Below are 27,518 nucleotides of genomic sequence, written 5' to 3'. Positions count from 1 at the left end.
AGTCTGTGGATAATCTAAAATTCATATAAACTGAAATTACTCCCACTATTTGCTGGACCCAAACTATAAAGAAACAAAAATAATTTGTCTCTAGGCTAAGTATTATAAAAGTTAGAAAACTCAATAACCCAATTGCATGATGGAAAGTTTGCATTAAGACTCTGCTAAGATAATTTTTTTTTTAAAGGTCTCTACACATGCTGGTGTATAACACAGTAAATGTTGGCCACAGAGAGCCAACAGAAATGCCTCATCTGATCTAAAGATGGCTTCTGGTGTGACGTGAAAGAAATCCTACTTTTAAAAAGAGCTCAAGATATGTTGTTATTTATTGTTCAGGATGCCACTTATTTCACTGTTTGATTCATGTTTTTATTTAGTGTTTTACCAGGTGAAAAAAATAAATTTAATAAGATAACAACGAGGGGCCAAAAAGACAATACAGCTTCCTTTCGGCCGGAACCGCCAGCGGCCAGTAAATCGCCAAAATGACCAACACAAAGGGAAAGCGGAAGGGTACTTGCTATATGTTCTCTAGACCTTTCAGAAAACATGGAGTTGTTCCTTTGGCTACATACATGCGTATATACAAGAAAGGTGATATCTTAGACATAAAGGGAATGGGCATTGTCCAAAAAGGAATGCCCCATAAATGTTATCATGGCAAAACTAGAAGAGTCTACAAAGTTACCCAGCATGCTGTTGGCATTGTCATTGACAAACAAGTCAAGGGCAAGATTCTTGCCAAGAGAATTAATGTCTTCATTGGACATATTAGAGTGTGTTCACTCTAAAAGTCGGAACAGCTTCCTGAAACAGGTGAAGGAAATTAATCAAAAAAAGAAGGAAGCCAAAGAGAAAGGGACTTGGGTTCAACTGAAGTGCCAGTCTGCTCCACCCAGAGAAGCACACTTTGTAAGAACCAACGGAAGGGAACCTGAGCTGCTGGAGCCCATACCATATGAATTCATGGAATGAGAAGTGTTTGTTTAAGAATAAAGAGACTCCTAGACTATTAAAAACAAAAAAGATAATACAGGGCCAGGCACTTGTCTTGGATGAGGACAGCCCCTGTTGGATTCCCAGCACCTTATTTGGTCCCCTAAGCATCAGCAGGATTTATTGAGCACCTCTAGGTGTGACTAAAGAGCAAAACAAACCAAAAAATTGATAAATTAATTTTAAAAGTATAACCAATTCTAAATATCACAATAAGTATTTAACAGTTGTAAGAAATGTGATTGATGATACTATGTATTTAAAATATCCAAGAAAATAATGCAATTCTAATACTTAGTGTAAATTTCTATTTTACAACTTCAGGTAATATTTCATGCATATATATATATACATACATATATATATAGAAAGCATAATAGCCCTAGCTTGCACTAGGTAAAAGCTTCTTAAAAGGGATAATATGGTACTTCTGAGATAAACTTTGAATAACAAAGTGTAATTTTACCACTTGACAAAGACTCAAAACCTTGTGAAATACCAAGATGGTCACAGAAAAATAAAATCACAGAGGCATATTGTATTAAAATTGAAAAACACTAAAGATAGAGAGGATCTTCAAATTAGCTGAGGAGAATAGAAATACTACATCTATAAAATGACATTTGGACCAAGACCTGATTTCTCAGGACAAATCTGGAAGCCAGACGATAATAAAAAAAAAATTTCAGTGAAAAAATATCTTTTTTACAAGAGTAGTACATTCAAAAAAATATCAAATGTGATCATGAAACAAAGACATTTTAATATACCAAGAAAATTGTTTGCCACTGTAATGTCTACTGTAGGCATCGGGAAAGTGATCTGTGATTAAGAGAATCCATGAATTAAAATGAAATAAATAATAATAAAAAGAAATTATATATTACAAAAATAAATAAGCATATGTGACAGATAAAAGAAAAATATAATTGATTTATATTTTTCAGTATGTACTATTTTCAAAGAATAAATACAAACACAACTATACAAAGAGGTTGAAAATTAAAGGCTAAACAAAATATATATTCCAGTAACACCAGATAAAATTGGGTAATAATACAATGATATTCATTAAAGTTGTATGCTTATGGCAAAATCATAAAGCAAATCATTAGCAGAGACATAAAGAACACCATTGCATCATACTAAATTTCTCAATATACATTAATTTCAAATGTATATCATCTGTTAACACAATCTCAAATACATAGGACAGTGGCTGAGAGTTCTGATAGTGAACAAGAAATGTTAACACATAATTTTTAATTCACAACTTCAATAAAATAAATAATAAAAGGTAAGAACAATTTCAATAATAGGAGTTGGTCTCCTACAAGTGTAATATTACTTATCTTGTTAGGAATGTTAAAACATTCTTTTAAAGCAATTAAATTATTTATGAGTATTGATTAATACACACTTAGGGAATTTATCCTGGGCCTCAGATGGCCACTTTCTTACAGACCACTCTCTCGATTGCATGACTTGTTAAGTATAGCATGATTATATAAATATGTATGCCCAAAGTATGGAGATGAACATGGAAGTAACAACATCCCTTCTTGGGGCCAAGTACTTATTAGTTGATAAGTAGGAAGTCTTTCAACAAAGTGGGAGAGAGGTAGTCCAGAAAGAGCATATAAAACATTACCAAGAAAGAAAAATAACAATCAAAGAAAAGTGAGTTAATCAGTGAAGCTATAATAAAATACAAGTGTGTGTTGAAAGGTTGGTAAAACAAAGGCCATGATATTCTGAAAATGAGTAAATTAACTATCATGCTGGATCACGTTGAGGAATACGGATTTTAAAATAAGCAACAGGAAATTAGCAAGGACTTTTAAGCAAATAAAAGTACATGAAATGTAGTCTGCTTGTGGAATAAGCAGGGAAAAGGGAGACTTCTGTTATCAGAAATTGGTTAAAAATTTGGTTCCTGGGACTAGACTGATAGCATATCGGGTAAGGCATTTGCCCTGCACTCGGTCGACTAGGGTTTGATTCCCAGCATCGCATATGGTCCCCTGAGCACCACCAGGAGTAATTTCTAAGGGCAAACCAGGAGTAACCCCTGTAAATCGCCAGGTGTGGCCCAAAAAGAAAAAAATTGGTTCCTACTTACAAACCACCTTTTTTTGTTGCTTTGTTTGGTGGCAAAAGTATATGGAGGGTGTTGGCTCATACCTGGTTGTGCTGAGAGCTTACTTCTGGTTCTGTGCTCAGGGATCACTCCTGAAAGGCTCAGGGGACCCAGGGTGCCAGGGGTCAAACCTGGATAGGCTAAGTGAAATTCAAATGCCTTACTAGCCACTGTACTCTTGCTCCATCCTAACAAATTGTGTTCTCCTATCTGAATCCTAAGTAACTTGCTCTCATTAGTCATCTTTAGTTAGATTTGATATCCCAATTCTACTTCAATCTATGCGGATCTATGAGTACCTATACTACCTTACTCTTACTATTCTATATCATGAATCCAGTAAAGCAGTTAAAACACAGCTATGATATGTAAGTAATTTTTACTGAAAGCCTAGAAATCATAAGGTAAAATAATTACAAAGCCAACTAACCAACACCTGAGTTTGACAAATCAATAAGCAAGCTTCATTAGCTAGGACAAGTATTTCAGAATACAAAGAACTTTAGTCTATCTTTATTGTGATTTCCTACATAGGTAGGTGACTTACTCTGTTAGCATACTGTCTTGGGGACACCTCATAGAGTAAGAGCTGTCAAAGTCCCAGAAGCACATAATATTTTTGACTATAAGAAATCTGATCAAACTGTCAAAAATAAAAGAAAATCTGCTCAAGAAATTGTCTAATATAATTCATGGTTCTGGAACAGTGTAATGCAAAGTTTTTATCAAGGCAGAAAACCAAAATTTATCATTATTATCTCCAAATAATCTGTGATTTTTTTTTCCCTAAATTGAACAGCTTAGTCACAGTTTATCAGTGGTTACTATCAGATCTAGCTTTCAGAGACTATAGTGATTTTATGATCGAAGTTTATTTTTAAGCACTTCCAGAAGCCTCTAAATTGTTCCCCATCTAGTACCAGGATCAGCTAACATGCTGTTTCTCATCTCTCCCTACATAACTCCACATTGACTGAGAACAATATATAGAAAATGTAGGTTCCTTCATAGTGATTTCATTCTTACCTCCTAATCTAAATTCACAACTGCAACTTCACAGTAGGATTGACTGCAAGATGGCCAAGAACTAGTTGATACGTTTTTTTGAAATAGGACAGAAATCCTTTGATAAAAGTTCATATTGAAGGGTATAGAAATTTGATCTAGTATTTAACAAATGCATAGAGGGGAAAATTCAGGCTACATTGTATGCTGGACATGATGATCAGTTGAATGAGTGGGATGATAAGAGAAAATGATTCAGAGAGGTCCAGCCCCAATGTCTAAGTGAATAGTAAAATGCTGACCCAAAAGTGAGTTAGCCTTTTTAGGACGGATTTCTAGTTGATTGTCAAAAATTTCTGAGGTCAAATGTAGCTCAGTTGAGAGGTTCAAGACAGGCTACATTATTGTGCATTATCATCTTGTAAGTAAAATTAGATAAAGCCACATGAATAGATTCACAAAGTAAATAATATAAAGAAGGACTTATATAACACCATGGTAAAATTCTAGTTAACAAACACTTGGAAGAAGCAAGATGCAGTGGAGATACTTAAAGATTTTTCAGAGTGAAAAATCAAATAGAAAATACTACCTATATTGCATTTACATTGAACATTTTAGTATTCAAATTCTTGCTAATAATTCAATAATATACTTATCAAGGTACTATTAGGATTATTTTTATTAATTCCATAGTAAAATACAAATCTTATAAAATTTACACAGTGGATTGTTTAACTTAAAGAGGACAGAATATCAATTGAATGAAATGTTTCTTTGGAACAGAAACATGCTTTCTGCTTATTTTTGTGTCTATTTAAGGTCATTTTTTTTCAATTAAGTTTTAAACTACTGTTAACTTTTCCAAATTAGCTTAGTAAAGATTCTTGCTATCTCATTTACTCAAATACTAATTTGTATTTCAGTACCATTCATCATAAAAACAAGTTATAGAAAACATGAGATTTCATTCTTTGTTACTTTGATTGCTCTGTGCATAATGGATAACAAGAAAGTACAACCTACAACTTTGGAAAAACATGAAGTTTAAAAGGTAGTGAATGAATCTAACCAAACATTAAAAATCAATTATGGTGAAGACAAAATATATACTGTGAGAATTCTTCTTGCTGATTGTTCTCATTATGCAACTATATGAAATCAACTTAAACTATAACATTAACCATTTAATAGAGTATCATCCCAAATAGTGTTTAAATATTTATTATGCTTGAATTCATTTTTTTCAAATGTTGTTGAGATTCATTTAAGGTATGTATAACTAGGAAACATTCTTACAAAAAAAATGGGGACTTACTAGTTGTAAATTATTAAGTAATTTAAAGTCAGGCATGTTTTTATTTATTTTATATTAAGTGCTACTCTTATTTTAGGAAACAAGTAAAATAAAATATATATCTAACAACATTTTTAGTATTCCTATAATGAAAAGAGACTTGTATGGTAATTGGACTCAAGCAGATGAAAGGTGTTCACTTGCCATGTGCCAAAAATATGTTTAACCTATTTCAGATTCATAATTACTGAAAGTTCATCATTTCTCTTCAAAATGCTTAACTATGAGAAGAAACCATACTGTGCATGGAACTGTTTACTCTTGAACCATGACTCAAGGGTGAGCTTTAAGAAACAATAAGGTAAAATAAAATATCTCAAAGTCTAACTGCCTCTGGTGCCTAAAGTCATCAACTGAACAGAATATTTATATTACACAAAAGTTCTCAAAAATTAAACAAAATTCTGATTAAGATGTACACATTTATAAAATCATGTCACCAAAGAATTTTATCTACAGACAAAAGCAATAGGCATTTGAACACAGAGATTGGAAGGCAGGGAGGAAAGGCAATATTTGAGAACAATAAAAAATAAAAATGATAATTTAAGACAGAATGTCTTAGAATAAGTAGGGATTCTGATAATATAAATGCTAAAAAGTTATATTTTGCTTAGCAATACATTAAAAGGGGTTTTAATATGTAGCAAGAAGACTCACAATTTAAACACCTAATATAGGGGTTTCTATAATGTAGTGACTATTACCTTCACTTAATGTAAGTTAAACAGCTATTAAATGCAATGGAAATCATATACGTACATAACTGGACACACACAGCATAGTAATACAAACTTTCTACATACTGCAATCTCAAAGAAAGGAAAGTAAATATACTGTTACAAGCTGTAGAGACAAGCTGCGAAATAATGAGACACATCCACTTAAATGTTAGGAAAATAATAGTTTGGTCTCCACAAAGGTCTTAATAATCATTAAGTACATTTGAAATTTTACAACTTGGTTTTTAATGAAAGTACTCAAGAATAGTGAAGGGGGAAAAGTATGTTTTAAGACCAAAAATTGGATTAATACAAATATATTTATTTGTTTGAGATGTAAAGATACATTCAATTTTATTACAAATATTTTGTAAGATTAAAATTCAAGTGGATTCTTAGAAGCATAATTAATTCTGGCACTATGACTAGATGAAATTCTCTTCCATGTGCCTTATGTCAAAGGGAAGGTGGGACCAAAGATACGATTCAATAAGTCTTCAAGTCAACAGTTTCTCTCTTTGAATTAGCACCTCATTCTTATTTGTATTTTTAAAAGCTGAAAATACATAGAGTAGACAGAGACCTGTGGATTTGCAATAACAGTATTTTCTCATTCATGACATTGATTTATTATATCATGTTTCATGAAAACGCTCTCACTCATGCAACTGAATTGGTTGTTTCTACTCAACAAAGAATCAAAGGCTCTTTTATCTTTGGTAGATAATATGTATTTTTATAGCCATTCTCAAGAAAGATGGGAGTTTAAAATCCAATGTGAAAAGAAGTTAGATAATGATAATGTGTGGGTTAGTAATTGAAGCATAATATGTCTCCAGCAAAGAATATAGCAGGCTCCTGGTTCTCAGACATTTAAGGCTTGCATTTTTAACTATTTGCAGGAATTGAGAATATTTATAGCTTACAGGCATTATGACAAAACAGATATGTGTCTGCCATGTGTGTGTATGTGATACTCAGGGTGTCAGTCTGATCTATCACACAGAACCAGAGCCCCACTGTGCCTTCTCTATGTCACTTGAGCAGTCATTCTGGTGACTGATAGAAACCGTTTCTTTGAGAAAAATGGTCTTTAGAAAAATGCCAGAATATAGTTCTGATGATGGAAGGCAGATATATAACAAAATGATGGTTCTTAGACAAAAATATGTGCTATCAGATAAAGCACCCTGTCTCATTAGACCCCTAAATGTTGACACTTGCAAAGGTTTTTTTTTTTAATCTCAAAAAAATAGCTGTTGTTCACTACTGACTCCCCTATGAATATATAAGAACTGCCACTCACCCCAAAATCAAGTTATTTGTAAATATTTATTTGTAATCCTTGAGATGTCTTAGTGATTGTCATTGAAAGTTCCAATTTTATCATGAATTAAACCATTTACTCTTTATTATAGATTTTCAGGGTCATAAGAGTTAAACACCTAACAATTGTAGTGTCAGTATTATTATCCAGATCTATTCTTTATTTTCAAAATTAATACTTATTGCACAGTACACAAAAATGTGTAAAAGTATATTGGAGGTTAATTCAAATTTACAGTCCTAACAAAATAAAAATTATTTTCAATGATCCAACAGGCCAGATAATGAGGAAGACTAGTGAAATTAGACAAAGTACATAGTATTTATATTGATATATTGAAACTAAATTATGAAGTAGTTATCCAGGGGTCAGAATTCATAATTTATCTATCACTTTCTCTTAGGTTCTATATCCCAAATCAGTCATATCAATTAATGGTGGTTTGATGCAAGTGGCATATCAAGAATGTGCATATTAGTAAAAACTATAGAATATGAACAATCACTCTGTAGCAACAACAAATACTATGACTATAATTTCTGTCCTGTCATTTTATTTGAAACAAGAAAATTATATAAATTTAAAAACATCTAGCATCAAAGTTTTATGAACTTTTAAAATTGATTCTACATACAATAAAAACGATTTGGAAATAAAAGTACACATTTAAGTTCAAATACCATTATTTATTACTTTTGTAATCCTGTGCATTTCACTTGAATTTTCTGAGGCTCCATTTTGGCATTCTTAGATGACAACATATTTACCTCTCAATTCTATTATAATATTCAAATGAAAAATATTTGAGGAATAAAAAGAATTCTATTTCAATTTGAAATTTGAAATTTATCTTCTTCTAGGAGGGCATAAAATTTTATTCTCAAGAAAATGTACACAGATTTTTTGACTTTTAGACTAAGGAAGTAGAGATCAGGTATTCTGGGGGTTGTATTGCTTGGTCTTATAGTTCAGACTTATCTTCATATTAACCTCAGAGGCCATTGGGGAGTAGATTATATAGAGCCACAACATCTCTCTAAACAGATATATAATTTAAACCAGATTGTTAATATCAGATACTGTGCTTTTCTACAATGTATGTTCTCAAAAAATAATTCATCTGGCTAAGATTGGTTACAACAACACTCACTTACAAAATCCAGATCCTACTGAAGCACATGCCCAATGGCTAGTTGGGATCAAAGTTAGTTCTTACTTTGAACAATGGCTTCTAAGCATTCCCAAATCAAATCTGTGCCCTTTCTAACACCAAATGAATACCCCTTAAAAAGTTGTTATAAGCTCTTTGGTTTGGAGTGAAAGCTTTAGTATTTGGGGTTACCTCTGACTTCTAACTGCTGCTGAACTCTATCTTAGTGAGAGCTGATTGTTTCAATTAACATCTAAGATTGAAGCTTCAGCTCTTGTTTCACTGATGGACATTGCCATTGCAATTAAAGCCTTTCTGTCTGAGTAATGAAATCCTTTATTTTGAAAGAGTTGTGATGTCAATTTAGAGTAGAACACTCTAGGTAACCTATTTAAGACCAACAAAGTGCTCTAAAATCTAATTAAGGCCAATAATATTTTTCAGAATAAATCTAAAGAAATATTGCTCAAGAGCACAGAGAAGGCTCTCAAGGCACTTGATGCATTTTTAATTTTTAGCATATGAGTCACTGTCATTCTCTTAGAAGATAATGATCCTTAACTTTGTTCATCTTGTGGTCTAAGACTCCCATAGGTTTCACTGAGAGTATATGATTGCCTCATGTATTAAAATGTTTCCCCCATAAAACAGAGAAAGCAAAATTTCAGTTAAATTTTAGATGCTAATAATTTTTATTACAAGTTGAGCACAATTCTTAACAATTAAGTTAAAAACTTGTATTTGACATGAAAACACCATACTCACACAATTACCAACTTAAAAACATATACTCAAACAATTCATGGAGATTTGAAGAAAGTCTGATCATTTTCCCTAGCAATTTCAACTGTAATCTCTGTCAAATCATATTGTAGCTAAAATTCTAATAGATTATAAGAAGAACATCACTAAATATTATATGAAATGAATACCTGCAAGATGGATGTCGATTTATTGTCCTATAGCATTAAGTCATCTTGAGTAGCTATGATTTTGAGTCAATAAATTTTGAAATATTTATTTTTACCATAACTTTACGTTTTCATATATTTTCTACTGGTGAAGTCTAGAGCTCAACACAGCTATAATAGCCAGTCCAGAGATTTCAATATATGCTTAGTGATGCTAGCAGGCCACAGAAGATTCTTAAAATAGTGAATTGCAACATCTTCCTCAAATGTGTATTTCTTAATTCTCTTTCCACTCATATAGAAAATGTGCTCTCAGCTCTCCTAACTGAATAAAATAGTGGTTTACTACTGTTTATTTCAACTTCAATAAAATAAGTCCATATGGAAGAATCAAGATTAACTATTTCTAAACGTTCATGACTAATTCTTGTCAAAAGAGAATGAGAACACCTGAATGGAAAGGTTATAATGTCTTTAAATGTGAGAGACCAAATAATTCAATATTCATAAAAATATGTATCCCTATTCTAAGCCCCAAAAAATGAATACATAAGACAGGATGCTAAAAATATGACATTTGTTAGAGAGTACTATTTTTCACTATGGAATAAAAAAATCCCACCTACTTATACTCATCACAAAGCCTCCTACACTGCAGCAAGCCTGACTTTCCTGAGCTCAGTGTCTTATTGATGAAACAGAAAAACATTTTTAGAATTCATGTAAGTGCCAACTCTCTTATTTGAAATTGTTGAAGAATGTACTATGAGACTTGGTTTAAGACCTCAGCATTTTGGGGGGGTTGAGGGAGGGAGAACGGGTTGAACCACATTTGACAATGCTCAGGAGTTATTACAAGCTCTGCACTCAGAAATTATTCATGGTGGTTCTCAGGGGACCATATAGGATGGCGGGCATCAAACCCTCTTCAGCTGCTTTTAAGGAAGTACCCTGCTGGTTGTACTATCTCTTCAGCCCCAGTCCTCAGAGTTTTTGATCAACCACTTACTTTTGCTAAATTATCATTTCTGATCTAAGCAATGCTTTCTTAATAATCTAATTGGTTTATTCAAGAAAGCATTTTTTTCTGGTCAATCTAGGACAAGTTCCAAGAATCTTGGAATGTAAAATTTTATTTAAAGAGATAAAGTTAAGGAAGACTAAATAGGCCACATTTAATTTACTGAAACAAGTGCAATTATACTTATTGAAAGGCTGTTTTTGTATCTTGAGAATAACTATAGATTATAGTTTTTGCACTTTACATATGAATAATTGAGAAAACATTCTGGAAATGTATTATTTGTGTTATGCAAGCAGTAGAAAAGTTTCACTTTATTTTGGAATTCTAGGAAGCATAAAAATATTTGATCCTTCTAAAAGAACAATCCTAACAAGCATTGGAACATTGAATAAAACTGTAAAAACTGTACTATACTCTATATATTTTATACTTTTAGTCTCAAAGCAAATCATACAAAGTAAATTACATACAAATATATGCCTTGCATTTGAAAGCATTTCACAATTGAACAATTATTAAAGATAAATTAAAACCCATGTTTCCAAAGAGAGTAAAAGTGTTACCAAAGTCAAATACATTGCTTAAATATAATCAATTATTCAACTTCAATGTATTTTATCAATACCTCAAGAAGAAGCAAACTTCTTACTGCCAGCTCTTAAAATTAGTAGCATATTCTGACCCAGTATGTAAGTTAATTTTTTAAGAGGCAACTACAGAGCTAAAATAAAAGCTTAAGTTATGATTTTATATATCAGCTACTAAAAGTACTATATAACTCAATATTCCAAGATAGAGAATGCTTTCTCTAACAACAGTACTACTGATTAACGCTCATATTTCCAAAGTGATAGCCCATATTCAGGGTTGCTTGATGCTACTTTTTTATGAATAAAAAATACACGCTAGAGCAAAGTTCAGAGAAAAGTTTATATATGTATTGTAGAAAGACATAAGCATCAAAGGGAAAAGAATAGATCAAATTCTTTGCTGAAGAATTTGCTCTCTTTTCAACACTGACCCATTTCATTAGAAGGTGGTATGCAGAAAAGAAAAGAAAATGTACTTGCATTCATTTGCAAGTTTTAAACACATAACTATACTTTACTTCCCACCAGCAAATCATGTAATATTCATACTATGTTTAGTTTTATGATAATGACAGCTATGGTTTAAAGCTTATTATTGAAGCTTTTTATAGTTTAAAAACTTGCACATGATAGCATTTACTGAACAACATACAAAAATCAATGCTACACATCCAGAAGTTAAAATATTTTAAGGAATGCATAGTACCCAGCAAGCTAAAATAAAGAATTTATAAAATGTTCCTATGTTAAAACCTGAGGGAGGCAGTTTTAGCTAATAAATGCACTAATGGTCTAAAGTTAAGCTTTAAAAATATTTAAAATATTATACATATTTATTTATTAAACCCCAGTGAGAATTGTTTTTATTTTTATGAATTTAAAGCATCATAAAAACTAAAGCTTTTATGTAGATGTGTTTCAATGTAAGTATCTTTGGAAACGTCACCAAGAAAACAATGCCTAAAAATGAGTGTCCCCAATCTTTCTCTACCCTCTCTCAACTGAGGACCATTGAAGTCTCTTCAGATGAGAAGCTACCAGGAAATAACTTCAATTGAATTTGTCCGCAAAACACAAGCCAATGGATTATGCTGATGAAAGTTCAAACAAATTATTCCACATGTAGTGACCCACCTTCAATAATATATATGTGTGTATATATATCTATATAGATATATATCTATATCACACATATATCATATTTGTTACATATAGCCAAAGCCTCTGTGTTGCCAAGTGTTCTTAAACCTGACAGCCCTCTAATTTTTCCCCGTTGGAACAGGAGATCCTTAGACGGTTTCTAAGCCCCAGACGGGGCTACCTCTCTGGCTAATTTTGACTCCTATGGGTAACTTGAACCTGATGCAATTTTTCAGCAACAGATCTTTGCTTCTGATGTCTTCATTGCTTCTCAAGACAATCCCTCAAGCCTTTCCACCCTTGGTTGCTAGCTCACCACAAGTCTAGCGTGCCTGGATGGAGAAGCTCTGAATTAACGGATAGTTGTTAGGGGGTTAAGCTGGAATCTTCTATTGAACTATACAGAAGTTTCCACAGTAGATTTGCTCTTTTGCTGATTTAAACAATTTAATAGTTCAGAAGGGGATAGGCTAGAAGGAGACTAATGGGTTATCAGGGGAAATGATCACTTTAAATCATTTCCTCTTGCATTTCTCATTAGAAAATCCTTTCCTTTCTTCGTGCCATACCCTCTATTTAAATAGCAAGAGCAATAATAATCCAGAAAATGCATCCGCATGAAATACACAGCACAAGCCTTGTTTTGTTTTTGCGTTCTTCTTTGCATCTCAACTGAAACCCTCCTCCCCCCTCCCCATTCTGAAATGTGTGGGAAATGGATCCAAGAGATGCTTTCAAACACAGAAGCAAATGTATTCTGTCGTAGTACAAGTACAGAGAAAATAGGAGACGCACAAGATCTCTATTCCAGGCCAAAGTCTACATATTCTGACCTTGGCCACTCCGAAACTTGTTCCCCACCTTTAAATAGGGCAACAATTAGCCTCAACCACACTTCACTTCTTCCAGTAAATGTGACATCTAAGTTGACATCTAAGTTCCTCTGTTCATATTTTCTCCATCCCACCTCCACCTGTAGCCCATCACACACACCCAAATACAAAGCCCACCACATTCTTTCTATGCAATTTGGAGCTCCAGGCGATGTGGGTCCACATTGCCTTGCTGGACCAGATCCGGGGCTGGGCATACTAGAAGACCAGGGCAAAGAGCAGCTTACAGACAGACTTTTGCCCTCTACAGGGAATTTCTCTAGCACTCACAGCTCACTAGCAAATGCATTTTCCAGCAAATGAGCAAACCTCTCCTAGTCAAGTGTCCCCAGCGGGTAGGGGTGTCTCAAAGTCCTCACACCTGAACACAAGATCCATCTGAAAGGAGTCGCTAGTTTATAAATAAATACATCGCCCTCTTAAAAGCAATACAGTCGAGTGTGGAAAATGCCTAGGAATCAGAAAGGGTGGAGGAGAAAAGCAAAGGCTGCTCGCAGAATCGCCCCCTTTACCGCCTTTTAATTTAAAGGGAGCGGGACATTTAAATGTGTGGTTTGTTGATCTTTTCCCCTAAGTTTTGTATAGCTTTTACGTTGTTGTTGATTTTTTTTCTTTATAGAAGTAGCCACAACCACACCAACCAAGGGCCCTGCAGAATGCGTGACCCACGGGCAGTGGGGCATCCGTCTAGGTGGATGCTCCCGCGGGCAGCCCCCGGCTCCGAGCGGCGGCGGCCGAGGGTGCGGCCGGGGGAGCCGCGGGGCTGCCCGGGGACCGCGCGGGTCCGACGGCGGTGGCGGGGGAGGCGCTGCCCCGCCCCCGCCGCGCCCCTGCCCGCGCCCCCGGCCCGGCCGCGCGGACACTCTTCGGGTCCCCTCGATGCGGCGGGTCGCCGAGACCCCACAGCACGAGTTGGTGGCGCCCGGGGCAGCTGCCCTGGGGCGCTCGGGGGCGGTGTGGGGGAGGGGCAGCGCGGGGCAGAGCCTTCGCCCCCTGACGCCCCCTTTCGTGCGAATCCGCGAGCGGAAACGGGGCGTGAGGAGCCCCCAGGGACGGGGCGAAGTGGCCGGCGGCTCAGGCAACTTTGCGGGGCCGTCAGGAGGCTCCGGTCCCCACCCCATCCCCCGTAATCCCCCCCAGGTGCTGCTGGAAGTGACGAGGAGGAGGAGGAGGGGGAGGACGGGGTGACGGTGGTCGGGAGGAGCAGGCGGGGAGGGAGCCCAGCCGCCCTCCGTGTCCTCGGCCCTAGAGGGGGCGCCTGCGCTCCGGCACGCTGCACCCCCAGATGCCCACTCGCCGGCCCACGGGGCCACCAACTACTCCGGCGGGCAGCGAGCGCGAGCAGGGAAGCGGCGGTGCCCGCCTGGACCGTCACGTACCTTGAGCTCCTCAATGTCCAGGTTGGTGCATCTGTCCATGGAGCGAAACTAAGCGAAGTGCAGAGGAGCCGGGCAAGTTGCACCCCCAAACAATCTAGTCTTTTAGTTTCCAGCCTAAACTCAGCTTTATCCTCCTCCAAGCCCTGGCAGCTTCTCTCAGTCTCATTCTCCGTGATCGCGCCGCCTCCACCCGTTAAAAAAAAAGAATACAAATAAATAAATAATAATTAGAATTCACTTTGTTTTACTTCCTCCGAAGATTTGGGTGACAGGTGATGTTGACCGCGGTGCCCAACGCAGCTCAGTCGAATCAAGCCGGGGGGGAGGAAATCCACTGTTTTAAGATTATTTCTTCTGCAATAAGCTTAGAAACCAGCGAATTGCTGCATCCCAAGAAAAAAAGCTGCTTCCCTGGACAGCATCATGCGGCAAATTTCAAGCAAATGTGTTCAAACTGGAGAGAAGAGTCTGTGATAAAAGCCTTCCTCCGCCGGGCTTTACTCCGGTAGCTAATTTAGCACACTGTGAGTCCCCGGCATTAGCAATGATCAATTTCCCCGGCAAGATCACCAAATCCCCGAAGTCCTGCATAGACTTAAAAAATGTCTTGCAGCTAAGAGGTATTCTCTCAGTGGGGAAAAGAAGATAATAAAGTCTAAAGGGAACGTTCTCCTTTGAAGGTTATGAGAGAGAGAGAGAGAGAGAGAGAGAGAGAGAGAGAGAGAGAGAGAGAGAGAGAGAGAGAGAGAGAGAGAGAGAGAGAGAGAGAGAGAGAGAGTTGAGAGAATAGGAGGTGGATCCTACACAGAGAGAGAAGAGGGAGAAGAGAGAGAGCGCCAGAGAGAGGGAGAGAAAAATTTTCCTCAGGCTCAGGCTTTGCTGTTTTACTGGCCTTCACCACCAGGTGACTGACTTCACTTCTCTCTTCCCACAGCCAACACTGAGGGGATTTCTCTCATCTGTCAAAAAGCAACATTTCCTCTCCAGACAAATACTATGCTACTGGGTCTTAAAGACTGCTCCCTGCCTGAATCCACTAGGTGACGAGCATTTTAATTCATTTCCCATGCTGTTGCCGGGTCTCTTTCCTGATCTGGGAGGAATGAGAATCTGTATATCCTACACGTGCATTCACCTTAAAGCTCTCTGTTGTCACTGTCACATATTTTTTCCTTCTTTTTTTCTCAAGATATGCTTAAAGAAAAAGAAAGAAAGGTGATCGATAGAGATGTTAAAGAAAATTTCTTATACTCCTGTTTCTTAGCATAGAAAATATTTTATTAAAAAACGATTCGGTAAGTTGACCCTGTTGGGTAAAATTTGGGGGGAAAGTTTCATTTTCTTCATTTAGATATCTTAGTATCTTAGTATAAACACTTGACTTTTGAAGGCATTTGATATAAATTATCTCCTTTTACCTTATTATGATACAATTATGAGACTTAAAGTGGAATAAAAATAACCTGTTTCATATATTTTTATGAACATATTAATGAGATCACTTATATGTAGCACTGCACTGTAGCACTGTCATCCCGTTGTTCATCAGTTTGCTCGAGCAGGCACCAGGAACATCTCCATTGTGAGACTTCTTGTTATTGTTTTTGGCATATCGAATACACCATGGGTACCTTGCCAAGCTCTGCTGTGCAGGTGGGATACTCTCAGTAGCTTGCCGGGGTCTCTGAGAGGGACAGAGGAATCGAACCCAGGTCGGCTGCATGCAAGGCAAGTGCCCTACCCACTGTGCAATCACTTCCTCGTTAGTATAGTGTGAGTATCTCCGCCTGTCACTTATATATAATTTATATATGTACATATACATACATATATAAATGGCATCTAGATGTGCACCACTAGTAGTCTCCTGGTCTTCCTCTCTTTTTGTCTTTCTCTCCCTTCTTCACTGTGTTCCAGCGAGGAAGTCTGCCAGTTTACCTGATGTTTCTTCTACTTCTAGTTCTTGATTCTGCTCTTGTCCGTTCATCATGGCAACTCTGTTCCTCTCTGCAAACTCAATTCTGATGTTTTATACTAATACCACTTCTGAGGAGATAATTTTATTTCCAGGGGTTGGGGGGAGTTGGGCAGAGCCTCCCAAGCAGTGCTCAGGAGGCCCAGAGTCCTTCTCCATCTCCTACTCCCCCACCACCTCTCATCAGATTGGGCTGGCAGTTCCTTGCGAAGACCTGACCATGCAGTGCTGTTTGGATCCTGCGTGTGAGAGATTTGGGGGCCACCCAGACAATGCTTGGGGTTTTCCTCAGCCACACCCTGAGGTGATCAGGAGATTCCAGGGTTGCAGGCAGCATTTCCTTCTGGATCATGTGGTGCCTGGGATTGAACTAGGATTAGCTGCATGCAAGATTTAATGCCTTAACTTCTGCAATATCTCTCTGGTCCCACAGATAATTTTCTTAGTCCCTTAGATCTGTGTCTCACAAACATGAGTCCTAAAGCCTCCTGTGGGCCCCCAAGATATACCAAGGAGGACATGGGTGAAAATCCTGCAAGTGAGGGGCCATGCATAAATCTAGGATGTCAACCAGTCAGATTGCATATGAATGAAACAAGGTTTGAAGGGCCCCCGAGTCACAAGAAAAGGAAAAATGTTGAAAATTGCTACATTAGACTTTCTCCTCATCTGTCCCCTCTCAATACTAGTTATTTCAATGTATTATATCATTTGCTTTTTTTAAAAAAATACATATGTATGTTAAGTATTGTTCTTTTAGTAGATTATAAACTCTTGAGGAGGATTCCTATACTTTCAAATTCATCAATAGATGCCAGGAGTCTAGCACATAATATGCACAGACAGATAAATGTGTCTGTGGGAAGAATATTTTGCAGTTATTTTTCTAATGTTTAAAAAGCTCTACGATTTCCTCCCCACTCATATACAAATGCCAGTTTTTTTTTTCCTTCCTAGTCTGTTGCTAAGCCTAGAGTGTTCAACTGAGAGTGAGAATGCAGAGTTCTGTCATTTAAGCATACACTGTTCCAAAACTTCTCAGACTGGCTGTACTTTCAAACTTTTGTACTTTCAGCTTTCAAGGTTAGTATCAAATAGCCTATAAAAGCACCCCACTCCTTTCAGAGTTTGTGTTATACCACTTCACTTTTACACAAGCTTTATATTATTAATCCCTGCTTTTTTATTGACTGAAAGAAATCCCCCCAAATGTTTGTTTTTATGACAAAAGGGAAAAAGTGTAACTAGTGCTTCATATTTGTTTTGCAGCAGCCTTTCTAGAGGCAGTGCTGGATGGAACCTGAGCAGCCAAGTTCCTTCCCCAGAAACAACTTCACACAGGCTGTGCACATACAGAGATTTCTGCCTTTGATATATATTAGTATTATTTTGCTTCTCATCATTTGGTAGGCTATTGTGGAGGGCCTGAGAATTGTCAAACATGCTTTTCTATATTAAATAACAGTATTTACTTTTCACTTTCTCCATTCCAGTTTGTGAAAGATTTCATAAGAGCCCTCTCTCTGCTTTCTTGGAGCCAGGAAGGACTGTACCTGAAAGCATATAACTAGTGGGGCTGAATGTTAAATTTTAGATGTTCATGTAACATAATTATTTTATGTCACATATAAAAAACCATATTAGGGCCCAATATTTCACAGTAAACAATTTTACATATAATGTTATGCTCTGAAAGAGCTTATTTTATAGATACTATCAATAACACTAATACAACAAATAAACATGATTATTTGTTTTTAAAGACATTTTTCATACTTAGTCATCTTATATTCCCTACCTATAATTTTCTTATCTCATAAATTGAATATTATGCACATAAAAACAAAGTGATACAATCACTGAGATATATTTAAAATTTTCAACTGTGAAAAAATTCTGAGAAAGAAATTAGCAAAACATAGATACTGTTTAAACACTATCTAGAAAGGGCAAATTCCAGATAGCTTCTTAGTGTAGTATAAAATTATTACTGGACTAAGTTAGACCTATGAGTTAAGATGTTTGCTTGTTTTGGAGCCACACCTGGCGGTGTTCAGGGCTTACTCCTAACCCTGTGCTCAGGGATCTCTCCTGGCTGGGTCAGGGACAATATGTGTTGCGGGGGATTGAATCCAGCTGGCAGCAAAGCAAGCACCCTACCCATTGTATTATTCCTCTGACCCCAAACAATAGTTTTAAAAAGTTATTTAAAGTTATTTTGTAATGACTTTCCTTTATATTTCATAAATCTGATTGTTGACCAGACTGACATTAAATATTATAGAAATTATAGATAATTTCAAAATTAATTCCAAATTTCAATCAAATCCATGAATTCCAATGCAAATGTATTAAGTCCAAAACTACTAAAATTAAAAAATAAAATTTTATCATAAAATGCAATTAACCAAAGTAGAACTTTTCTAGGCATTCAGAATGGATTCTTTTTTAACTGACATGAAGTTAACTGAAAAAAATTCATAAAATGAAACATATCAATTTAGAAATAGGATAATGGAAAAAAGTGGAAGTGAATAAAGGAAAGGACTATTATATAGTGATTCTAAACTATAATTTCAAGACAAAAACCATGCATATATAGCTGCTAAAGTAGATATGTGTTGGCACATAGCAGGTATGTTAAAAGGAGCTGGATTGAATCTTTAGTTAAGATGTATAATTCACAAGCAGACTGCAAACACTGATTATAACCCCCAAGCAAAGGGAAGGCAAGGTGGAAATACCTTGGGGTCATGTGATGTTTCATTTCAAGATCACTAGTCCATAGATACATTCATCAATGTCACCTCCTACTAATAAGTGCATGCATTTAGTAGCTCTATTATTCTAACTAGTTAAATACATAAATTATATGATCTAGTTTAAATAATCTATATTATTTCCCAACTGAATATTTTTTCAGAAATATATAACTTTTCTCACTGTTTAAAATCATTTAAAATGTTGTTTCATTGATCTTCATACCTACTTCTCCCAGGTTTAGTAAAATTTATCATTTGTCACTTATGCTTTAATTTTTATTTTCTTGTGCAGTATGTAGAAACATTATATTTTACTTCAATTTTAATGATTAAAAGAATAAGTATTATATTATTAATCACTTTTAAAGTTATTTTAATAAGTAATTTTTAAATAATTTCAATAAATCATCATTATCATCATCATCATCCCGTTGATCCTCAATTTTCTTGAGTGGTCTCAGTAACATCTCCATTTGTCCTAGCCCTGGGATTTTAGAAACCTCTCTTTACTTCTCCTTCCCAATGGTGCAGCATTGGAGGCTCTTTCAGGATCAAGGGAGTTAGACCCACAATTGTTACTGGTTTTGACATATGAATACATGACAGGGAACTTGCCAGGCTCTCCCATGTGGGCAGGAAACTCTCCCAATAGCTTGCCAGGTTCTCCGAGAGGGAGAACTAGGCTATAAGATGCTGTGATCCCCGGAGCTTGGTTTTATAGTCTCTGGATGTTGGCAGTTGATGGGATTACACGGCGCTGGGGACAGTTTCTGAGTGTGACTGCCTAGCTACTGGAAAATGGGGGATCTGCATGGAAGAAAGAGGCCTAGTCCCAATCCAAGCAGGCTTGCAGATCTCAGCCCCAGGTCCCACACACCTGGGTTCTTCTGCCAATTTCTTCATATTTGAGGCTAGTCTGAACGTGTGGAGAGGGGCTTGAGCACGGCGGTGGCTGGGTTCTGGAGGTCTTTGGCTGCCGGGACTCTGCTCAGGGTGGAGAGGGAAACTCAACCCACCCCCTTCGAGAGGCCCTAGTGAAGACAGCCATGTGCGAGGGCAAGAGACTCAGAATTTCAATAAATACTATATTTATATAGCTAGCCCCAGTATCTAAGTAATTAACATTTTTATTCATATGATCTAAACATTTTCTATAGGAAAGGTTTGTTACTCAAAGTGTTAGCTAACATTCTATAATACTTAAAAATAATATGCATTTGTTGTTTTTTGGAGGGTGGCACAACCTGTAATGCTCAGGGCTTACTCCTGGCTCTGTGTTCAAAGCATCAAGGGTTGCTGGAACCAAACCACCATCAGCTGCAATCAAGGCAATCAGTGCCTTACTTTATAAGTATACTATCCCTCTTGCCTGCTTATCTTATTTTCTTAAACTAGGAAGCATTAGAATTAAAATGATATTATATTGCCTTTGTTTCATGGTTGAAACGAAATTACTTGCAACTATATGGTGAGTAAGTTGAATAAACTATGAAAGTTGTAATAGCCAAAATGATCCTTAATTCTTTCCATAAATTCCCCCAAGTTCTTTGACCACATGTACCATAGATGCATCATTTTTATTTAAAACTCAGTTCTGAGGGTGGGCGCAATAGAACAGTGAGGAGGATACTTGCTTTGCATGTGGCATTCCAGGTCAGATCCCTAGTAATCCTACAGTCCCAGATACCTGCCAGGGGTGATCTCTGAGTTCAGAACCAGGAGTAAGCCCTGAACAACTACTGGGTGTGGCCCCCAAATAGACAACAAAATATTAATGGTTAAATTAAAATAATTTCTGCTTTCTTCAACCTATGCTAGTTCCACTCCAATTTTTTACCTACTAAACAAGAAAAAGAAAGAAAAATAGAGCAAGGTACAAAAAGAACAAAAGGACTAATACATGACTGCTTGTAGCTAAAACAGAAAGCAGAATGTAGAACTAAAGTAACTAAAATAAGTAAAACTGGGAGTATAACTCTTTTCCTTTTAATTTAATGAAAACTATTAGCAAGTGAATATCTAGATAAAATGTTATATATCTTATTTCTTAGCTATGCAATTTTAAAGCTGCTACACTCATAAAAATACAGTGTAGAACATAGATATAGTAGTCCTCAAGAGATAATAAAGAACCTTCTGTGTAAAATATAAGTGTTCAGTGATTAGTCCTACATCTCTAAAACCATTGTTTACTGAAGCAGTCACGAACATTGATAATTTAATATTGAAAATTTTAAAACTGCCTAATTCAAAATGTTAAGCATATCGAAGATAAATATAATGAAACTATATGAATAAAACAAAGCTAGATCATAGCCTGATGAAAATTTGAATTAAAATATATAATAGATGCATACACCAGTTAATGATGAGAGCACAGTGTGGTGGTCCAGGGGAAAATCCCCCCATCTAGGTTGTTCTGAGGAGTGACAGATGAATATAGTGGCATCATAAAGACTAGAGCGATAACACAGCAGGTAGGGCATTTTCCTTGCATGTCCCCAACCAGGGTTCAATTCCTCCATTCCACTCGAAGAGCCCAGCAAGCTACCTAGAGTATCCCGCCCCCACATCAGAGCCCAGCAAGTTACTCGTGGTGTATTTGATATGCCAAAAACAGTAACAATAATTCTCACAATGGATACTGGTGCCCATCAAGCAAATCATTGAACAATGGGACAATAGTGCCACAGTGCTACAAAAAGAATAGGTTGAAAAAAAATTCCAAATTAGTAATATATTTGAAGAAAATTTACACAATTGTAAGATCCAAAATAAAATTCTGTAAGACAGGAATTTTTATCCAATGTTAAGATATCTAGGGCATCAAAAAGAAGGGGGGGGTCTTCACTTAACAAGGTGGAAAATGGCCTTTTCTCTTATAAACATGAGTTACTCAGATAGTCATACAAAAGGGGGAGAAGTGATTATTTTTTGATTGGGGGAGAAAAATAAGATTAAGACAAAGGCAGGAGCTCTTCTCAAACCCTATGACATTCATTGTTCTTAATTTGAAATAACCTAAAATGTTAAATTGATGATATCAGAGTTTTGAAGCCCATAGTGCATCAATTGACATTAAGTTCCCCATACCAGGAGACACTTATTGAAAGAGTTCTACTTTGGGAAAACTGATCAAAGCCTATTTGACTCTTTGAGGGGGACAAATTCTGCAGTAATGATAAGTAAAATGAAAAAAAAAGGCAGCTCATGTCAAATGTCATCAATCAGAATTACATAAGCACAAATATATTATTGTGATTGTATAAGGGAAGAAATATTTCCATACATTTTCAATAGAAGCACAGTGTTGACACTCAGAACACTTGCCCACCAAAACAATCATGAATTTATCTAGAAACTTTAAAAAGAGACAACCGTGAACCCTAAAACTAAGAACCTTGTACCAAATAAATTACATCCCAGAAGAATGTTTTAATTGTAATCTTCATTCATGCTTAGATGAATAATCTTACAATTAGAAAAACAGAAAACCTTGATGGATTCATTATTTGTATTGACTGTATAAAGTTATTTTATTTCAGCTGCAGAACTCAATTTCTCAGCAAAACTAATACCTGTAAACAGATTTAATACCAATGTTTTATGTTTTGAAAGGAGAGCATATTTTCTTGGAAACATGTTCTATTCCAATAGAACCCTGGCCTTTGATGCTATCCTTTTCTACACAAAATGATAAAGCAACATAATAGCAAGAACATAAAGCCATTATGAACTGTCAGTTTTGCATTGTATTCTGCTATCACATCTGGAGATGTGTTAAGGAGCAGGGTCTCAGGAATGAAGGAAGATGAGTAATTGATTAGAAAAGAAATAACTGAATATCCAGAAAGAACTAAAAGTAGTATTAGTCTTGGATGTAATACTTTTAGAGCAGAAAAAAATCGAAGAAATCTGGAAGAAAATGCTTAATGTGATTAAAATTTTTAAAAGGGTCACATACTTTCAATTAACTTCCAGTTTGGAAATTTTCCTATTATGATAATGACAAAAATGATAGCATAAAATGGAATATTTCATTGTTTCCTGATTTGTTCATTGGCAAACATTATTTGACACTTGATTTTAGGAAATTAATGTAAAATTCTTTCTCTTTTTATTTCCAGGACCACACTAAGTGAAATTAATATAGATATTAAGTGATAAGTTTTAATTTTGCTATACCTCAAGTAATTATTTAGGATAGCATTCAAAAATGTTCTAAACTCAAAATTTACTTGTATCTGTTGTAAATCAGTTTCCCATCATCATCAATAAATACTATTGTCAGGAATATATATATATATATTTTGGAGAAGGAAGAGCTTATGAGGGCCACAATCAGTAGTGCTAAAGAGCAAACCCTCTTGGTGTCGGCAGGCCACTTGCCGTGCCAGGAATTAAAGTTAGATGCATGAAAGCAAGAGCCTTACCTCCTTTATGATCTCTCATTCCCTATCACAGATACTGAAATTTTTTAAAAATTACTTTGGCAGTGCCAGGAATGAAGGAATGAAATGCAGAATCTCACACATGCAAGTCAAACAGAAAAACAGGATCTTTGAAACTTTGAGGTATTTTTTAAGAATTGAATTTTGTTCTTTTATTAATTAAATTCTATTTTTGTATTCTTATTTTAAGTTAATAAGAATTGGAGCGATAGCACAGCGGGTAGGGTATTTGCCTTGCACGCGGCTAACCCAGGTTTAATCCCTTCATTCCTTTTGGAGAGCCCGGCAAGCTACCAAGAGTATGCCTCCCACATGGCAGAGCCTGGCAAGCTACCCATGGCGTATTCAATATGCCAAAAACAGTATCAAGAAGTATCACAATGGAGACATTACTGGTGCCTGCTCAAGTAAATCAATGAACAATGGGACGACAGTGCTAGACAGTGCTATTTTAAGTTGAATCATATATAAAAAATCTTTTAGTTATCCTAAAAAGAAAGAATGAAAGCAAAAGATAAAATGTTACAACACAGTAATGTTTAAAACTGGCAATGAAGGCCTGGGAGATAACTGAAAGGGCTGGAGTGCGATGCTCTGATGAGGGAAATCCAGGTTCAATTTTGGCACCACATGGTCTCCTGACCACTCAGGCACTAGTAGCTGCTGAGTACTGACAAGGATGGTCCAAAAGCAAACAAAACAAAAACTGACAGCTACTTGCTTTTTAGACATCAAAAGCAGAGGAAAGCAAGTGGGACCTTAAAGAACTGAGAAATTAGCTGGAATCAGCTAATTTGCATGACAAACTATGTTCGAACAGTGGTCATGAACTGCATGTCAAAGGAATGTTGAAACCCTAAGAGCTTGGGCTTATACTGATTTGTGATTATCGGGATGGCCAAATTAGGGAGCATCTGTATGTAGTTTTAATGCCTAATTATGCACAACAATTTTATTACATAAACTGATATAGTCTTGTTATTGAACAGATAACGTATTCCTCATGCACTGCAACTGATTACTGCTATACGTCAGCATGACAAGTGGTTTCCTAAAAAGCCTAGTAATATCTATCTTTGTCCTAATTAAAATTTCATGCGTTTGGCAATAACTTTCAGGCAGGAAGGTGTTCCTAAGCAAAAATGTGAATTTCTATTTTTTTTCTTTTCAATTATTAAACTTTTCCTGTTCCTGTAGTCATATCTACCAGATGCCTTACATTCTGGTTTGTTTTACAGGTGCTCCCCAATATGTCTATAAATAGAAAACTGTCTTCTACAAAAGTGATGTATTTGAATTGCATGCAGAGAGAGAGAAACTTCTTAAAAACATAATTGGACATTTAAATTTTCTTGATCTTGAAAATAAAGATTTAGTATTTTGTGATCTAAAATAATTGTGATTCATTATTTTGCCATAATTTATGATATACAAAGTGCATGTTCATTAGCGGTCTGGACATTAGAGATAGAATCAAAATTTTGGGGAATTTTTCTATCAGTTATGTATTTTAGAATCAGTCTTAGAAGATAGTCAATTGTTACTTTTGCTGTAAATTACATTACAACTGTCACCTTATTGCTCTTTTCCATATGGTAGTATTGCAGGCCTATTTTTCTCTCTTTTTTTCTGTATTGAAGCAAATATGAATTTCCATATTTTCATTAAAATCTGATTGCAAGGAAGTATATTTTTCAAATGCATTTGATAAAATGTTTTTGTTACTTTTGCATGATATTATAAAATGATTTTTGTCAATATTATAACCCTGAAATACAAGAAAACAAAAGTTTCAATTGTTTTATGTCAATGAACCATCTCTGTTGTGTAACATAAGATAATGACTGGTATGAAAAATAAAATTTGCTACAAATATGATCTCACAATCTCATCCCTATATATTTAGATGATGGATATAACAACACTAATTGAAAAGGATATTTTGGACTGTCCTAAAAATAACTTTTTTCTTATAAAATTATTTATAGTAGCATTTTTATAATGCCAAAAAGCATTGACTAAACTTATATATCCATTGAATGACCCAATACACTAATAGTTTTCTACTATATATCTTTTTTATGTATCAGTCATTCTATATCTGTCCCTCTTCTTCTCACTCATTTGATACTCTCCAAGCCCATTCATTTATAAGCAAATTTCATGACTTCCTTTTTTCTAACAGCTACATAGTATTCCATTGTGTAGTTGTGCCATAGTTTCTTTATCCATTCGTCTGTTTGGGGGCACTCAGACTGTTTCTGGCTATGATGATAGTGCTGCAATTAACATAGGAGTGCAGATGGTATGACATTCATGGCAAGGGAAAACATGGGTAGGAGGACTGGTCAATGGTTGGAACTAATCACAAGTGTGTGAGGGACTGAGGTTAAGTAAGATAGAGAAGAGACCACTATGACAATAGTAGCTGGGAATGATCACGCTGGACAAAATCTGAGGGTTAAAAGTAGGTAAAGTGATACTCTTGATAACCTTTCAATATCAATATTGCAAATCACAATGCCCCAAAGAGAGAGAGGGTTGGAGGAGAGAGAGTGAGAAAGAGAGAGAGAGAGAGAGAGAGAGAGAGAGAGAGAGAGAGAGAGAGAGAGAGAGAGAGATAGCAACTGCCATAGAAATAGGCAGGCAGTGAAGGGTGAGAGGTGGGGGTGTGATGGGAGGAAACTTGGGCACACTGGTGCTGGGAAATGTACACTGGTGGATGGATAGGTGTTGGAACACTGAATGAAATCCAATCATAAACAGTTTTGTGAGGGTCTATCTCATAGTGATTCAATTAAAAAGTTAAAAAAGAACTATTATATATTATGTATATATAATGTATATATATAACTCAATGAATTCTATTCAGCTATTAAAAAGGATGAATTATGTTCTTTTTGACAAAACGGATGGAACTTGGAATGGTTTTGCTAATGAGATAAAATCACTGTATCACTGTCATCCTGTTTTTCGTTGATTTGCTAGAGCAGATACCAGTAAAATCTCCATTCATCCTAGCCCTGAGATTTTAGCAGCCTTTCTTTACTCTTGCTTCCCAATGGTGCCACATTGGAGGCTCTTTCAGAGTCAGGGGAATGAGACCCATCATTGTTACTGTTTTTGGCATATCGGATATATCACAGGGAGCTTGCCAGGCTCTGCCGTGCCGGCTTCTCCAAGAGGGAGAACTAGACAATAAGAGATCTTCCAGGAGCTTTGTTTTATAGTCTCTGGATGTTGACCATTGATGTGATTACATGGCGCTAGGGACAGTTCGTGGGTGTGACTGCCTAGCTACTGGAAGAAGGGGAATCTAGGTGGAGGAGGCCCAGTCCCTATCCGAACAGGCTTGAAGATCTCAACCCCAGGTCCTGCGCACCTGCATTCCTCTGCCTGTTTCTTCACGGGTGAGGCTCATCCAAACATGTGGAGAGGGGCCTTGAGCATGACTGTGACTGGGTTCCAGAGGTCTTCAGCTACCAGGGCTCTGCTTGGAGTGGGGAGGGAAAATCAACCCACCTCCTCTGAGGGGCCTGGTGAAGACAGCCAGGTGCGGGGGCAGGAGACTCTGTGATCAGATAAAATATGAAAGACAATTTCTAGTTTCACTCATATATTAAATATAAATAATTAAGGCAAACAAACTTAAAAAAAAACAGCAAAACACCAAAAACTACCAAAAATTTACAT

General features: G+C 36.2%; 1 protein-coding gene across 3 annotated transcripts in view; it reads right to left on the bottom strand.

Annotated features, from left to right (window-relative positions):
• Positions 1-15,316, bottom strand: part of SGCZ (sarcoglycan zeta) — a 1,018,550-nt gene extending 1,003,234 nt beyond the window's left edge. For all 3 annotated transcript variants that reach the window (XM_055138572.1, XM_055138579.1, XM_004610323.2), the window contains exon 1: positions 14,638-15,316. Coding sequence is in view for 1 of the 3 variants with exons in the window: in XM_004610323.2 (XP_004610380.2) it covers positions 14,638-14,676 (39 nt within the window). In the remaining 2 variants the exon portion in view is untranslated. The remainder of the gene's footprint in view (positions 1-14,637) is intronic.
• Between the last annotated feature and the right edge of the window lie 12,202 nt (positions 15,317-27,518).

Source organism: Sorex araneus, chromosome 1 (genome assembly GCF_027595985.1).
Source record: "Sorex araneus isolate mSorAra2 chromosome 1, mSorAra2.pri, whole genome shotgun sequence".
NCBI classification, from domain to species: domain Eukaryota; kingdom Metazoa; phylum Chordata; class Mammalia; order Eulipotyphla; family Soricidae; genus Sorex; species Sorex araneus.
Note: the sequence above shows the minus strand (reverse complement) of the source record. Positions and strands in the feature narration are given on the sequence as shown.